Below are 14,180 nucleotides of genomic sequence, written 5' to 3' on the forward strand. Positions count from 1 at the left end.
GTGATAAGAGCCTTAATTACAGCCCCCGGGTTCACAGGCAGCCGTTGTGCTAGGCAAGCTTGCGTACTGAAGAGAGAGGACAAAGCAGAAATGTGAAACCTCAGCAGTGGGAGGACAACTTTCAGTGAAGATGTAGCATATGGGAAACTGTAAGAGTAACAGGAAAGTCTAGGATTAGTCCCATGTCTGCTGAGTTCAGTCGATCAAGGCAGTGCCTGGAGCAGGAGTGCACGTGCCGCAGCAGGCAGTGCTCTCCATTGTGCGCAGGTGACACTTCTGAAGCCACTCGAGTCGGACCGGCATCTCTTTTGGCACCTATCTTCCTTAGCAAGCTGTCAGCTCTGACGAGAGCCAGGAGAGTGACAGATTGCCAGCATGTTATGCTGCACATCTTGGAGTGTTAGACCACAAATCTGCTGGGAGATGAGGAAGTGAAACCTATCACTGGGCCAAATCCTGCTTCTGCAGCGCATGCAGCTCCCAAGTCAGGGAGCTAAATTTGAGCTGAGGCAGCTAGGAGCAAATCCATTTAGATCTGTACATTAGAGCTGCATGAGCAAAATGAGTCAGTCATGTATGATTGTGTCCTGCGGACTCCACAGCTCCTGTCACTTGTGACTAGGACAGAATTAGGCCCAGCGTTTTCGTTCACGTGGCGTTTATGTTGCATCAGCCCTCAAACAGCAAATTTTCTCTACAGAGGTACTCAGACTATCCCCTACTGGTTTTAGCAGACTAGACAACCCCAGGCTATTGCATACCCAGTGGACGTCTTACAAAAGCCATTTTAGGGTTTTCAGTGATTTGCCGGGATTCTTGCAGCTCAGAACCGATGAAGAGAGATGCTGCTTACCCCACTGCACGGCATTATCCAAAAGAGAGCAGCGTGTGAGTCTGCTGGATCGTTAGTGGTGTGCTTACATGCACAATGATGAAGTGGGACAAAAAGCGTCCAACTCGGCTGCATTCTGCCATCCTGAGCTTCAAGGTCACTTTCTAGCGTTTCTGCAATTCAAAGATAAGTGGACTTGCTAATTGCTCAATCCTGTAGAAGGTTGTTTGGTGTCTGGAGGTTGGTTTCACACTGTTGAGGCCGCAGGGTCTCCTCCCAGTGTCTTCCGTTCCTACTATAGTGCACTGTCACGGCTTAGGAAATATTTACAGCAATAACCCACAATGCCTAGCAAAATTCAGGAAGTGTATATATATGTGAACCAAAAAAGAAATTCCTCCTAAGTCTGTGTGGTTTGAAACAGCTGCATGCCATGCAGATATAGCTTTGTGCCCTCTAGATATATTCCAGGGGTCTTGTAAACAGCAATTCTACTGTTCCTACAGCTCTGGCAGACAGGTAGGACACTCCTTACTTTTTCTTGTTAGTTGGCCCTGTGCGCCTAGCTTTGTGAAAGTGTTACAATCTCCCTTATTGAGGGGAAACATGTCCAGCTAAAAGGAAAGAAAATAATACTTGTTTGGTTTTTTTTTACAGTGTCTAACTAAGCAATTTATGTTGTGAAGCACTTTTCACAACACTTCCCAGTTAGCAAACAATCAAAGCACAAATCTAGACTTCGATCGCAAGCTGGATGTGACATGAATTTTGCAGCAAGCATATGGTGGGAAGAGGCAGCTCATTAAAATAAAGTGTACTGTTCTGAAGTCTGACAGCCAAGTACTCAGTCCTGCACCACAGACCAGGGTATTTAGGCTCTTGATTCCTATGGATTTTGGGATGTCATGGGACTGTTTGTTACCCATATACTGCTACACTTCTATATTTGGCTCTTTAGTCTCCCTGTGCCTCAGTTCCTCATCAGCAACGGGAGAAAATATCGCTTCTCTTCTCAGTGCTTTTTGACTGACCAGGCTGTTTTGCATAAAGACGCACTAAGATACAAACATAAGGAATGGATTATTTTATCCTATGGTTCAAAAGGTATTAAACTCTGCACAACCTAAGGATGAATCCGAACTTGGCTGCAGAGTTTTTGCTGGTACCACTGATCTTGCTTCTTTTTCATTTAACCCTAACAGCTCATGCAGATACCCACGTTGTTAGGAATAAGCAGATACTTTCCCCATGGTGTATGTCATATACTCAGTTAATGCACTGTACTAGGCGCTGCGCAGAGAACTGCCCAAAGGCAGAGAGCAGGCTGCTGCTCGGCTGCCCCAAGTCTAGGGAGGTATTTGCTGCAGTGAAGAGATGCTCTTCTGCAGTGATCTCAGCCAGAAACACAAGGAAATATTAAGCTTGTGTTTCCCTACTGAGGCCCTGAAATTATAAAAACAACATGTCAAGAAAGAACTAGACCTTCAGAATATCTAGATTTTATGCCGAGTGCCAAACGATGTCTAGAAAAGGGCAGAGCGTTCTCTTTATGTGCTTATATATATATATATATATATATATATATCATCCAGTTATTGGCGAAGAGAGTGTTAAGACAGGAAATAGCTATTTATGGCCTTTTTTTTTCCCTATCAATAGGAGAATATGTGAATGGAATCAGAAGCGAAGGACAGCGGAGCTGCCTGCGCTGCGCAACCGAACGTGGGAGAGCACCGAGTTTCCATGGAAACGGCCTATAGGAAACGGGGCTCTCCGGCTGTACAAAAGGATTTATAGCGCCGGCCTGGGACTAGGCAATTTAAATCAATGATCGACAGGTAAAACGGCACATTTCCTTGCACATTGTCTCCAGGCACTGCAAAACGAAAGAGGCAGGGTAGGCGGGTGGGGAGAATTGCAAGATGACAAGGTTTTCTGAGGTGTCTTAGAACCAGACCCAAAACCCGCGGAGGCTGATGCAAAGATTCTTGTGGATTTTGCTTAGGGCTGGAGCCGGCATGCAACGAGCAGGCGTGTTCCTGCAGGAGCAGGGCAGGGCAACAGTTCCCTGTGCACCAAAATGCACAAGCTATAGGCACAACGACATACCCTACCTGCACGCCACAAACTCGGAGGGGAGAGGAGAAACGTAATCTGTTCCCTGCTTGCTCAGCCCTTCAGATAGTGCAGCTCAAGCACTCTGCCTGGTTTGGTTTTTTTGGTTCTGATGCTCGGGAAGAGTTCGTCTGGCTAAGACTATCCCTAGGCAGACCAGCAGGCTTTGGGCACTCGTTGCAGAGAGACTTGTCAGAGGAGCTTTCTGAAGGGCTGCACATCTGTTACCCTTTAACTGTCACTAGGTTTCCAGCTGTCAGTGTGAATTTTTGAACAGATATGGAAAGATCAGATTTTCCAGAGCAACGAGAATCTGTTTGGGAATATCTCAGATATAACCCTGAAAAAAATCAGAGGTCCCCAAAACAGCTAGTTAAGACTATAACTGAGACAAAATGTGCCATAAGCAACAAACAGTGTTTCTGTAACAAGGGATTAAATGAGTGAGGAATGATTTATTGGCTTCAGATTCTCCCATTTATTGACATTCAGGCATAGTGATATATGGAGTGGCATGAGACAGCAACATAATTATTCGTGCAGTGCTGCCTTCATCACCATACATTACCAAGACCTGAGTGACAAAGCCACATTATCTTCTGCATCAGACACTGTGTGCCTGTCCGATCCTGCTTCCAGCTAAGGGCAATGGTTAAATATCTCTAACGTACTTGGAATCACCATGGGGCTGGTGTGTTTATTAGCTCTGCGGAACTGCGTGCACTTACGAAGGTTGCCTCCTTCATATCCAGGAATGAAACTCAGTCTCCTTACTCACCATGTATCCTGGGCTTAGTGTGGCTGGATTTAAATATGCAGTTTAATATGCATGTGGGCATATTGGTGACGTCAAACACAAGACAGGAAATTCCTTTTGAGTTGGAGAATACAGCGTCCTTGGCTGCAAAGACTTCCAGCCTCTGTACACTCTGATCCCAGGGTAAAGTCATGTTTTACCCTGCGCTCCACAGCGCTCTGTTCGAATGTTACTTTGTTCTGCTTCCAGCTTTCAACAGAGCATCAAACACAGCTATCAAGAGTGGCAAGATTTCAGTTTCTTCTTTCAGAGGGGGTTTTTTGTTCAAAACCCAAATAGTCCAATCAAAATCAAATCTCAAGAACTGGGTCCTCCTGTCCTACCTCTCTCTACTGCCGCCTTTGGGTCTTTGCCATAAAGTCCTGCCTACACAGCAAATGCTACCAGCTAGACCTTCCACTTCCCTTTTACAGAATTTCCTCTCTAAAGTGCTTTCTTTGGACCATCAGTGTCCTTCAAAAAACTTACCTTTCAGTTCTTTATCTCCACTCAGCTACTTGCAGGTCACTTATTACAGACCCACAAGCAATCATTTTCAAATGACGTAGTGAGAAGCTTTATCTAATTACCTAGGTAGAAACTCTTGGGCAGGCTAGTGTATTATGGTATGTACAGATGCACTGTGACAGCTCATCTCTGATATACAACAGCTGCCTTGCATCAGAGCTGAACTGCTCAGTCCCGGTTAGGACACTAGCACAGGCGACTACAATAGATTAGGAGAGTAGAGGCGCTGTGTATATCCCACTTATTAAAAACATGCCATTACCTGGGGCTACTGACTCTGCTCATAAAACCATCTGATTTCCCTTCGATTATATTTGTTTTACCACTAAGTCCCAATCTAAAATATTGTAAATGGAGAAGCAGCAGGATAAGCTAACACAAGAGATTGTCTTTTGCTTTGTTATGCTCTGTCAAGTCAGCTTGCCCTCAGATCTACCACTGTTTCATCGCTGCTATTCCCTGGGACGACAGATAGCACAGTCATTTTACCCAGGATCATTTCTGACTCTGACTGGCACTTGTTTGTCTGGGCTCTTTTTCCCCTCTCCAGATAATACTGTAAACCAGCTAAGATATAGCCTTATTATTGATCAAATTAATCTATATGTAGCTAAGTGCAAAGGAAAATAGATATTAGCTGCATACCCATCTCCAATGGAAAATAAATGCAACATAGGTTTGAAGGCCAAATTCTCTGCTGATGTAAACTGGTGCAGCCCTGCTACTGTAAATAGACCCATCCCAGTTTATGTAAGTAGAAAAAGCAACCCTGAGGAATTTCTGTTTGCTTGCAGCAAAGTTGGTGGACCTGCTACTCCCGACTTCAAGGAGAGAAAGAATGGATGCTGGATGCCTGGAAATGATGGTTATTTAGAAGCTGAACCACTGCAAGCAAGGAGTACCACCAATACGCAAGTTCGGTAGGAAAACTTGGACTTGTTTAATTGTGCTGTCTGGTAGAAAGGTACTGAGTTTGTAGAGACCTAGCCACACACAAATGAAGTGTGCTGTGCTAAGCATAGCCAGGACTGAAAAGGTTCCCAGATGCCTCTTTTATGCTTCTATGACAGCATCATTTAGCAGCTCTCAAGTGAAAGTCAAAAGCAGCAGTCAAGAGGTAGACGACACACTGTTTCGAAGAACCAAGCCACTACCTCAGCTCCCTTTGCTTTTTCCAGGAAAAGTTAGGGGATGAGATTGTAAATGCAGACTAACACTGTGCTTTGCCACTCCCAGACCTTTCCTTCAGGGTCAGGACTACGTTCTTTCCAAGAGGCTAACGCAGCCTTCAGGCTGTGGTCCAAGGAGACAAATGTTTGATCTCGACAGACAACTTGAGCAAATGCTAATATTTGTTTTCTCCCTTAGGCAACACAGACTGCTAATCACTTAGTGCAATCAATATTTCAGTACATATCACAATAAAAACATGAGTGCCACGTCAATTATAATGCTGACGTTTGCCAACCCAGAAAAAACATCAAATATCAATAGATAAAACTCATCAATAGGTAAAATAAGTAGAGTGGCCTTACAGATGTCACGGCCAGATTGTCTAATTAGAGTTCTGACATAACACAGAGTAAATACTCTCATGCAGTGAATTTTGCATCCAACTGAGAACTTCTCTTTGAGATGCAGCGTATTCCTTAAGCACCATTCTTTCAGATATCAAGTAATGGAGGGGGCACTCGGTTCCCAAGTTAGTTGTTCCAATGTTTAATTACCTGCGCTTAAACATTACATCTTATTTCTAGTTTGAATTTGTCTAGCTGTAAGTTCTGGATACAAGGTTTCATCGTGCCACATCTACTAGATTAAAAAGCTTTCTATTGCCAGAAAATTTCCTTGTCTATGAAAGGTAACTGTCACCTATGATTAAGCCCCATCTTAAAAGTTTCTAAGTAAGCTAAATCAAGTGAACTTCTTGGTTTTCCAAATATTGCATCAGTTTGGCAGCTCTTTGCTAAACCTTTTCCCGTTTTTCAACACGTATTTTCAAGTGTGGACACCAGCCAACATTAAAACACTAGTAATGTCCACACAATTACAGCATGCAGAATAATACCATTTCTGTGTTCCACCTGAGGATGCTCTGCTTAACCATGCAAGGATATCTATGTTCTTTGCTGCAACACTGCTTTCTGCTCGTGCGCATAGTTTGCTCTCTCCTAATACCCATATAGTCTTTTTCCTGCCACTGCATTTCAGCATGCGGAGTTTCATCGTGTCCGTGGGAGCTGAACCAGAGATGTGGTGACGTTTGGGTGCGCTGGAATGCATGCAGCTCCCAGGAATCCCACCCTATCAAACAAAGCAATTTCATCTCTCCCACTATTTGCTACTGTTCCTCTAAATTTCATATTTTCCACAAACTTTACCAGTGATGACTTTCTATTTACTCTCCAGAACAGTGATAAAGATGTTGAATAACAGTGCACCAAGAGTAAACCCTATAGGACACATGAAAAATTCTCCCAACAGATAATTACTTTTAGATGCATGTTACCCAATTCTCCATCCATTTAATACAAGTTACATTGATTTTGTTAAGTACTATTTTTAACAGAATGTCTTGCAAGATTAAGTCAACTACTTTGCAGAAGTCTAAGTCTGTTATGTCAGCAAAATTACCTTTACTAACTGAATTTATAATCTCCTCCAAAGAGAGGCTGCTTGTTTGATGAGGAGTTTTCTGGAGCAATGGACTGACCTTCCACAGTCCTTCTGACTGTCCGCTATATTAGCGCAGCATCAGTATCTAATGAGGTTAAAGTTACTTGGGTCACCCCAGTTACTTTTCTAAAATATTTCTGTTCACTACTAGCCTCTTCTAAGGCCTTTGAAACTTTCCTGGTGTTCTGCAACTTGTTTAAAACTGAGCACTAGGGGTTCAGAGTGTGCACCATGTGCCAGTTACAGTCCTAAAATAAGAAATATTACTTTTAGAAAATGCTGTTTAATGCTGTCCTAATATTGCCCTAATATGCTAGTAGAATAATACGTACAGACTTGCCTTCAATGAAATGTGCGTGTGTTGGGGGGGGGAACCAACCCCCCCCCCAACATCGTGCATCCTGCCACAAACACTTAGCACAACTGGGCCATGAATGGATAGCTTTGCGTTTGCTTTCAGTGCTGATTAAGAAATCGATGTGTTTAGATGTGAGGCTGTGTGGTTAGATTGCAGCTCAGGTTATAAGCAGAACATGCTTCCTGTCACAAAATGCTGATTTGGGGAGTGCAAGGGGCCGCACAGCCCGCCTCCGCTGCAGAAGCCTCCGCGGCCTCACCGGGCGCTTGGTAGCACAGTTACGTTAGCCATCGCCTTCTGCTCCTTCTGCTTCCGATTCTCAATTTTTGGTCAGTTAAAAAACACCCTGTCTCTGTTACATGCTGAGTGTTTGGAAAGTACTTTGAGAACCTCAGCTAAGCAACATGATTAAAGCGCAAGTATGGGTTTGTTTTTAAAGCAGACTGTCAAAACACACTGGCTTGTAATTAACATTATTACCAACTGTTACAATTTAAAAAGGAAAGAAAGCCTCTCACAAAAATGCATATTTTTCCCCTGGGTCTTCAAGTATAACAAAAGATTACTTGTTATTTTAGTTAATGCTAACAGGAGGTTTTTCCAGACTTTCAGTAGGAGAAATTAGTTATTCAGATGCTGGCTTTTGGAATCTGAAGTTGGTAAAACAAATATTTTGCCATTACAGCAAATACGAGAGGATCATGACTACGAGCTCTAGGGTATTTGACTGAGCAATACAGCTTTGATAAGACACCTCCAAGAAAAGCCTCCTGTTGCTGCCATTCAAGCCTTCCAAGCCCTGAAAAAAAGCCAGTGCACAGTTACAGCAAACCACTAGAGAGATTCCCATCACCTCCATGCGGTTTGGTCCGCGTCCTCGGAAGCCCTTTCGAGGCAGCCACCTCGCAGGCTGTCGAACACTGCCGCAGCCACAGCGAGCGGGGAGGGACCGCGCTCCCCAGAGCAGATGCCCCCAAACAGCAAGAAGCAGCAGTGGGGATTTACCAAGAGATGAAAAGGAGGTAGAAATCCATGTGTTGCTCAAGCACCTCCAGCTTGCTGAGAACATGACTGAGAGACCCCGAGGCATGTGTGAGAGGCAATTAATAATGCCATGGCTGTTCACATCCACCCCCAGCTGGCTGTCAAACATCATTCATCTCAGATACTGCAGCCTGCTCCAACCTTCCCCCCAGGCCCATCAGTCAGCCTGGCTCTCGGGAAGCTCGTGGCCCCAGCAGCACCAAGCTGAAAGGCCAACTGCAAGGCAGCTAGGTGTGATTACAGGAAAGGAGGAGGGTGAGCGTGTCTGCAGAGCACCCTGCGCTGAGGCCGCGGTGCCAGGTGGCTGGCCCGGAGCAAGGCTTGGAGCAGCCTCTCGCCTCTGCGAGCTGCATCCAGAGAGGGAAGCCACCGCAGAGCCGAGGAAGAGGATGGCACGTGGGACGTGCACCAGTCACCTGTACTTGAAACTTTCAAGTCCAAATGCCTTCCCAGGTGCTCTCTACAGCAAGTCATTTTGCTCCGAGGCAAAGAGAAAGATTGATGCTGAAGAGGAGGCACTGGCTTTTTGCATGCAAAGCACACATGAGATTAGCACAGGGCAGTTAGGACAGCCCCTCCTTGCCTTGTCTAGAAAATCCCAGTTTAGCAAGCAGGCCAATGCCAGATGGTAGGAAATGAGCACTGAAACCAGAGCTCAGCAAACTCGTAGCTGGTGAGAGGCGCTGTGGGAATCCGTCTCAGGTTCCCATCAGGATGCGCCAGTTGTTCGGCCAGGGCAGACTGGAGCTTCAGCACAGGGAAAAACCAACTGTCCCTCCTCAGTGGGTGGGAACGTGAAGAAGAAACGCGTCTCACATCCTTCTCTATCCTCTCCATTGCATCAAACAAGCTTTGTTCTTGAGAGCAAGGGAATTTTAAGGGTCTCTTGCTATTTATTTAATGAAGTATTTTCAGTCTAGCCTGAAAGCTATCCGAATGAGTTCTGCCTCTTTTGAGACTAAGAGAACTATTAATGAAAAGGAAATTCAGGGACATCAGACACACAGGATGTACAAATATGTACAAAGCTGGAAAGGCCAAATCTGAAACTGCTGCATACAGCCAACCATACAAGAATGTAACCTGAGAAAAATGTTAAGGTCTGGATGGTGTGTTTCCATGCCGTATCAGAAGGAGAGCAGGATGGGCATGAGGGGCTGGCCGAGGGGGTGGAGAGAGAAAGTTAACAGCCCCCCTGCTATGCTGCCTCCCAGGCTCTGGGAAGGGGTTTGCCTCTGGCTTTCCTGCCCAGTGGGTACCTTAGCTGCCGCACCACCAGCCAGCCAGCCAGCCTGGGCAGCGCAGGATGCGAGCGTGAGCCCCACAGCGGGTGTCTTTGCTCTGCAGTGTCACCGTTCCAGGCACGCAGCCTGCTGCACTGCACACAGCTGAATTATTCAGAGAAGCCCGTTCTTCAGAGCTTTTCCTGGGCCTCTGTGCTCCAGGTGCTTTTTAAAAGCTTTTTTCATGGTCAGCAAAGCAGCTCTTTGCTCTCAGATGATCTTCCTTATTTCACATATGAATAATATTGCTGGCTGTGACTCTCTTACAGGTTACCTGCAAGTCATAATAATCTTTTCTGCTTCTACTTTGGAGAGGAAATAATGGTTCCTCACTGAGTCTCACTCTCCAAGCAGAGGAGTTTGTTGCCTTAGGACCAGATTCAGCAGAAAGGAGGACTGCAGAAGCCCTTGAAAGCTCTCAGTCCTTTCAAGGTCCTGAGCAAAGCTCTGCAGCCCAGCAATTTTATTTAGAGCCATCAGATCTTCTTTGAGGAACAGAACCCTGCCTTGATCTAGAAAGATATTGAACCTGATTCCTCTTAATATATTTTTTTTAAATAACAGGAGTGGCTAAGCACCCCTGCTGAAACCCACCTGTGGCCCCTCAAGAGTTCCCGCTTGGCCCTGGGCTGTTCTGAGCAGGCTGTTTTTGCAGCTCATGTAATTACATTTTATGAAAAGCCCAGAGCCAATGTTCCTGGTTCAGACAGACAGCGTGTGGCCCTGATTTGCACACCATCCCTCACACCCTCCAAGGACTTTTCTTCTCTTTAACAAGCCTAATGCCTCTCTCAACCGTCTTCACACTGGTTTCAGGCTTATTCAACTGACTTTGCTCGCAGCTTAGTAATACATTTAAGATCTTCAGACATTAATTCTTACTCCTTCTCCAGGAGGGACAGGTAAAACTTTGTTATCTCCATTTTGCAAAGCAGCATATAACATCACCCAGAGTGATGTTTCACAAGAAAGCAGCCCTGGCCAAAGCTACGCTGCCCATTGTCTCCTCCCTCCCAGTCCCCTGCTCCTGGTCTTGTGCCTGCCTCTGTGCAGGCACTTGCCCAAGAAACTGGGAAGGAAACCAGTCCAGCTGAAAAAAACCACGCGTGTGTGTGTTTGTGGTTCCCTGGGTTTTCACCTGGATCAGTTCTTGGATTCAGTTCAGTGTGGCCACGTGAGCACTTGTCATGGCCTCGTACTGAGGAACCATGGGGGCGGCTGGGTGATTGGATTGCCTTAACCATTTACTGATCTAATCAAAGCCTAAAAGGTTAAATGACCCACCTGATGGCACAGCCTTGTGCAGAAGAGCAGAGGTGATGTAGATATTAAATCTGTGCTTGGAACAAGAAAACTCACTTCATTATGTCATGGTCTGTTGACATCTGTGATTTTTTAAACTCTATATTTAATACTAACATATAAACAGCAATGCAGAACATGCATATTAGAGTATGTCTGGAACAAAAGAGCACTTGTGCGTTAGCATGGCTTATCCTGTCTCTTTGGTTCTCTCCCTTACCACAAAACTGCTTTTGATACACATTTTTTGCTTGCTTGCTCACCTCTCCTCACTTTAAGCTATTACTGTTACTCTCAAAGGAATTTTGCTAATTGCAAATTTGCATCTATGTGTACTAAAAGTGCTCTGTGCACTTCCTGAAACTTGAAGTAGCATTTATAAGCCTGGTCATATAAGGAAGTTACATCCACTGAAGTAACTTGGTATTTAAAAAAAAAAAAAAAGTGCAAACTTCCTCACAGATCTGTTTATCGCAATTTAAATTCACAGCTGTAAAACCGCTTGATGTAAGCCAGGTCAAAGTTCCCCCAGTTTCACTCTGTGATTCTTTTTAGGCTGGTTTATTGAAATTGGTACTATTCCATCACTAAGATCACTGAGTTGCCTAAAATGCGAAGGCAGGGGACAGGGAAATTATTATTATCCCCACACTGTTCTGGTTTATCTATTTGGTCTGCACATACATTGGTACACCATTTACAGTCTCCCTTTCCTGCTCCAGTCCGACAATGGTCAACTTTCAGCCTTGCTAATGGTTTCATAATCTTTTTGCAAGTGCTGGCTGCTGAAAGCTTGCTTTCCTGTGGGTTTGTTTCCTGTGACTGGACTCTTAATTGTGAGCTCTGAAACAAGCCCCCTTCTGCTACCTGCTTACTCACATCTTCAGCCATATCACAGTATTGGAATTATTGCTGCCCGCTTCTCTTGGCTGGGACAAGAATAGGTCTCTCTCCTCCACCTATCCTAATATTTTTCAAGAAGCTTATAGGGACCCTTCATCTTCAAAATCACTGCCTTTTTGTCAAGCTTGTTCAAAGTGAGTTATGACTTAATACACTACCTGTGAGACTGGATGCACCCGCCTATCCACTGAGAGCACCTGGGCCTTCTGTCATAGGAAACCGTACTAAAAAAGGTGCAAGAGAAAATAGCCTGCTTTACATCCATGGAAACACGGTACATAGCGTGCTTTTCCTTGCAGGCTACTTTTAAAGAAATTTAGAAAAAAACAAAAACAAAACAGCAAACTTCTCCAGAAAACTGGACCAGAGCAAGGTGCTGTCAGAATCTGCCAGTTCACAAGAAAAAGACAGACAGTTTCGGGTGACAGTGCTTAATTGCAGCTACTGCCAGTAACTTGCTTGTAGTTGACAACTACAGTGCCAGCTCAGCAGTGATTTCCGCTCGGGTCAGTCAGCATCTGAAGTCTGAATTACACTGCTCTTTTTGCACATAAACCCCAGCAGAGGCCAGCAGCAATCCATTTCGTGAGCCACACAAAAAGCCTCCAAGCTAATTAAGACCGACCTTAGTGCTTTGGAGGGAAAGCCTAACTCCTTAAAGTGTCTGGATGATGAAGACATCAAGGCGGAGATCGTTGTATCGTGTTGCGATAGCTTTGGATATCAATTTTTAGAAGAAATACAAAAAACCTGTTCAAGAAATTCTAAGCATCCTGCAATATTATTGCTTAGTGCTGTGATCCTGCCTGTGCGCATAAGTGAAGCAAAGTTGTATCTAGTCTGTGTTCAGATTAGAGACATTCAGTAACTAGGAAGAACAAGATGATGCAAGTAGTTGGATAGGCCTTGCTCTTTTCTTGGAATTAGTGGTGCCTTAAAATGTAAGGAGCAAAAAGTCATTGGAGATGCTACTTGTCAGCGGAGGTGTATAAGGTTGGACTATCCACAGGCACTCTGCGTCTCCTGCAGTGCAGCCTCACCCCCCCTATTTTGTACCCGATCCCCTTCCTCATGATCCAGTCCCTTCTCTTTGCTGCTCAGTGCAGCAGCCCTTTTCATATTTAAAGATTATTACTCCATTTCCTCTTGATCTTGCCTAAACTGAACAAATTGATTTCTCATACCTTTCTCCTCATAGGTCATGCCTGACATATTCATCTGGAGTCTCTCTAATTGCTCCACGTCCTCCACAATGCATGTTGCATTGCGGACACAATTCAACAGTTGAATGAGTGACGTTTTCAAGGTGTTGGGGTTTCTTTCTCCTTACTGTCATGTCACTTGCCTGCTTCATTGCAGCTGAGCAACAAATCTGCATTGTGGCTAAGGTCCAAGTACTTGCAGGGAGCTTTTTGGCATGAATTTGTAGGGTTAACCAAACCCAACCCACAGCAAAGTAATTGAATTATTTCCTCTAATGAATTCAAATCTATTGTGACCTGTTTGCCACTTCCACAAGAAGAAAAAGAAGCTGAGCTTGTCAGATGATAAATTATCCGTTGCAAATTCATGAATTTTAAGGCCAAAGGGGACCATTATGCTCATCTTAGTTTGACCTCGTGCGTAACCCGGGCCAGGGAATTTGACCCACCGATTCCTGTGGCATTAACGTGTGGGTGACCCATTTGCTCAGAGCTCTGTGCAATACCACTTTACCCTGGCCGGAGCCCAAACTGGAAGCTGGCCTCCACCCTCCTTTCTTTTGCTCCCCTTTCCAGCATTGTTTCTCTAAAGGGCAATTACTCCATCTGCCCACATTCATTAAATGCCGACCAAGTAGTGCAGGCCTAGCAGCAAAGCACCCTCTGTCTCCTGCGGTTAAGGAAGGGCCATAGCCAGAGGCAACAGCAGCTGGTTTTCATTTTTTGCAGTAGCATTCTTGACTTGAAGAGAGGCTGGGAGGGAGGGAGAGCAAACACACATTACGGATCTACCAAACTCTCTTAGGGCTGAACCGTGAGTCGTTTCCACACATTCATGAACAGCTGCCCATTCCAGGATGTTTGTTGCTCTCAGTGAAACCACAAGCCTGGGTGAAAACCAGCTGGTGTGTGGCATGGTATCAGAGCCTGGCCTGTGGGCTGGCCCACTGTCCCTGTGCAGCTATCTCAGCTGGCTGTTTGGGGGGGACAGAGGGGGCTCCCTTTCTGTTGAGCAGGATGGAGCACGCCCAGGCCACTGGTGCGCTGCCTTGGCTAGGAGGCAGCTATTGACATGGTGGCCTCAACTTTTGCTGCTCTGGTTTATCTAGAGAATTGAGCATGTTCCCAAGTGAGAACACTG

At 45.1% G+C, this 14,180-nt stretch overlaps 1 protein-coding gene across 3 annotated transcripts in view; it reads left to right on the plus strand.

Annotated features, from left to right (window-relative positions):
* Positions 1-1,213: 1,213 nt before the first annotated feature.
* GPSM1 (G protein signaling modulator 1) overlaps positions 1,214-14,180 on the plus strand; it is a 92,635-nt gene continuing 79,668 nt past the window's right edge. For 2 of the 3 annotated variants that reach the window (XM_009665713.2, XM_068914468.1), the window contains exons 1-3: positions 1,214-1,351; positions 2,492-2,670; positions 5,066-5,191. In XM_009665713.2, coding sequence (XP_009664008.2) covers positions 2,660-2,670; positions 5,066-5,191 — 137 coding nt within the window. In that variant the 5' untranslated portion in view covers positions 1,214-1,351; positions 2,492-2,659. Of the gene's footprint in view, positions 1,352-1,588; positions 1,700-2,491; positions 2,671-5,065; positions 5,192-14,180 lie in introns of those variants that run through there. The other variant, XM_068914464.1, reaches the window with a different exon arrangement.

The sequence above is a fragment of the Struthio camelus genome, chromosome 20 (genome assembly GCF_040807025.1).
Source record: "Struthio camelus isolate bStrCam1 chromosome 20, bStrCam1.hap1, whole genome shotgun sequence".
Taxonomy (NCBI): Eukaryota; Metazoa; Chordata; class Aves; order Struthioniformes; family Struthionidae; genus Struthio; species Struthio camelus.